This window comes from Atta colombica, unplaced genomic scaffold (assembly GCF_001594045.1).
Source record: "Atta colombica isolate Treedump-2 unplaced genomic scaffold, Acol1.0 scaffold135, whole genome shotgun sequence".
Taxonomy (NCBI): domain Eukaryota; kingdom Metazoa; phylum Arthropoda; class Insecta; order Hymenoptera; family Formicidae; genus Atta; species Atta colombica.
The window spans coordinates 726,082-727,753 of NW_017259223.1; the positions used below are offsets into that span (position 1 = coordinate 726,082).

General features: G+C 29.7%; 1 protein-coding gene across 1 annotated transcript in view; it reads left to right on the forward strand.

Moving 5' to 3' along the window:
* The first annotated feature begins 1,403 nt into the window (after positions 1 to 1,403).
* The window catches only part of LOC108684462 (alcohol dehydrogenase [NADP(+)]-like), a 6,330-nt gene continuing 6,061 nt past the window's right edge, over positions 1,404 to 1,672 (forward strand). Inside the window, exon 1 of the mRNA XM_018188786.1 lies at positions 1,404 to 1,568. Coding sequence (XP_018044275.1) covers positions 1,494 to 1,568 — 75 coding nt within the window. The 5' untranslated portion in view covers positions 1,404 to 1,493. The remainder of the gene's footprint in view (positions 1,569 to 1,672) is intronic.

Consider the following 1,672-nt stretch of genomic DNA (forward strand, 5'->3'; position numbering starts at 1 on the left):
GATTTTAATATTTGAATTAAATAACTATTTGGTAATATATATACAATAAAGAGTAATAGAGATGTTGAAAAATAATTCTGAATTTTTTTAGGTTTTTTGAAAGCCTAAACGGTAAAAAAGTTTGAGTTGGACAAAAAAGATCCAAAATGCCTAAAATAAATAAAATAAATAAATAAAAATATGTTATTAAATAAAAATATAATCTTATTCGCACAACTTTCATATGTATATAGATTACATAGTTTATTTGTAGTGTAAATATTAAATATATTAATACTATTGCTAAATTTAATTATCTTTGCAGGAACTATATAATTTATTAATATTCCACTTCCAAATAAATAGTCAATTAATTTTTAGGCCCCTATAAATTGATGAAAAAAACTTCTTACATATCTTTAATCACTTTTTTAAGTAAAAATTTTCAATATTTATTTAAAAAATGCAAGATCTGTGGATATTATTTAATGTATTGTATAATAAAATAAAAATGAAAGCAAGATATAAAACATTAGAATAGTTGTAATTAAAAGCAATTAGTATATTTATTTCGCGACAATTTCGTCGTATAACCACCGATACATCAACTTTACTTAACGACTCTATTAAATGCTAAATTACTATGAATGAAACTTTGTTCTTCCGTAAGGAGTCAAGGGCTCGATTCATTGCTCCAAATATCCTAAACGATTGCTGTAATTTTCCATGGTGCCGGATAGACGAATTCAGTCACCACTACGCAGTCATTTGAATCAATATTAGTACTAGTGACTGTTAATATGTGATGTGAGTGTTAATGCGCATCAGCAACAATATCATTGTTATGCAAAAATCACGAGACACATATTCCCACCAGAATAAACATTTTTTAAAAGACTATTATTTTTTTTAAACAAACAAATGATAGGGCCATAAAAGGGCCATAAAAATAAGAATTATCTTAAGAATAATATTAATAATTGCGTTAAAAATTAATAATTGCGTTAATAATATAATTAAAGGCTGCGTTCAACAGAACGCATTTATTTTGCAACTGTTGGTAGTTTTCTTCGTGCTGATTGGATCATGCTTTTAGATCAAGAGAGGAATGGTCCTCTCTCAGCAGATAATCATAAAATGGTTGCAAAATTTATGCTGTTGTATTCTGCTGAACGCAGCCAAAGTTTGAGTACGTAAATGATGAATATTCAACGAACTGAATATAGATTATGAAAAATTTTCGAGCAACGCGATGCGATGCGTTGGCTATCAAACTTCCGATGCCGGCACACCAACATAGATGCACATCTGTAGTCGTAGCAAAATCGATTTTGCCGTTACGAATCCGGTGACCGGATCCTCTTAGGTGGGGACGTTTATAAAAGGAACTGTTCAAGGCAAAGCCGTGAGCAGTATATTGCGCGTCTCGTCTGGATTCACTGGTAGTTTCTATGTAGCAACATCCATAGATTTTCACATTTTTCTATAACGATTGCTGCTGACATAAAAATAAAATGGTTCTGACTGCACCAAAAGTGAAATTTTATAACGGCTATGATGTGCCGATCTTTGGTTTAGGCACGTGGAAGGTAAGTTCTTCTTTTCGTATTTAGTCAATCCGTTTAATCTCAATAATTTTGTTATCGAATGATATTTCGCAGAAATATATATATATATATATATATATTTTATA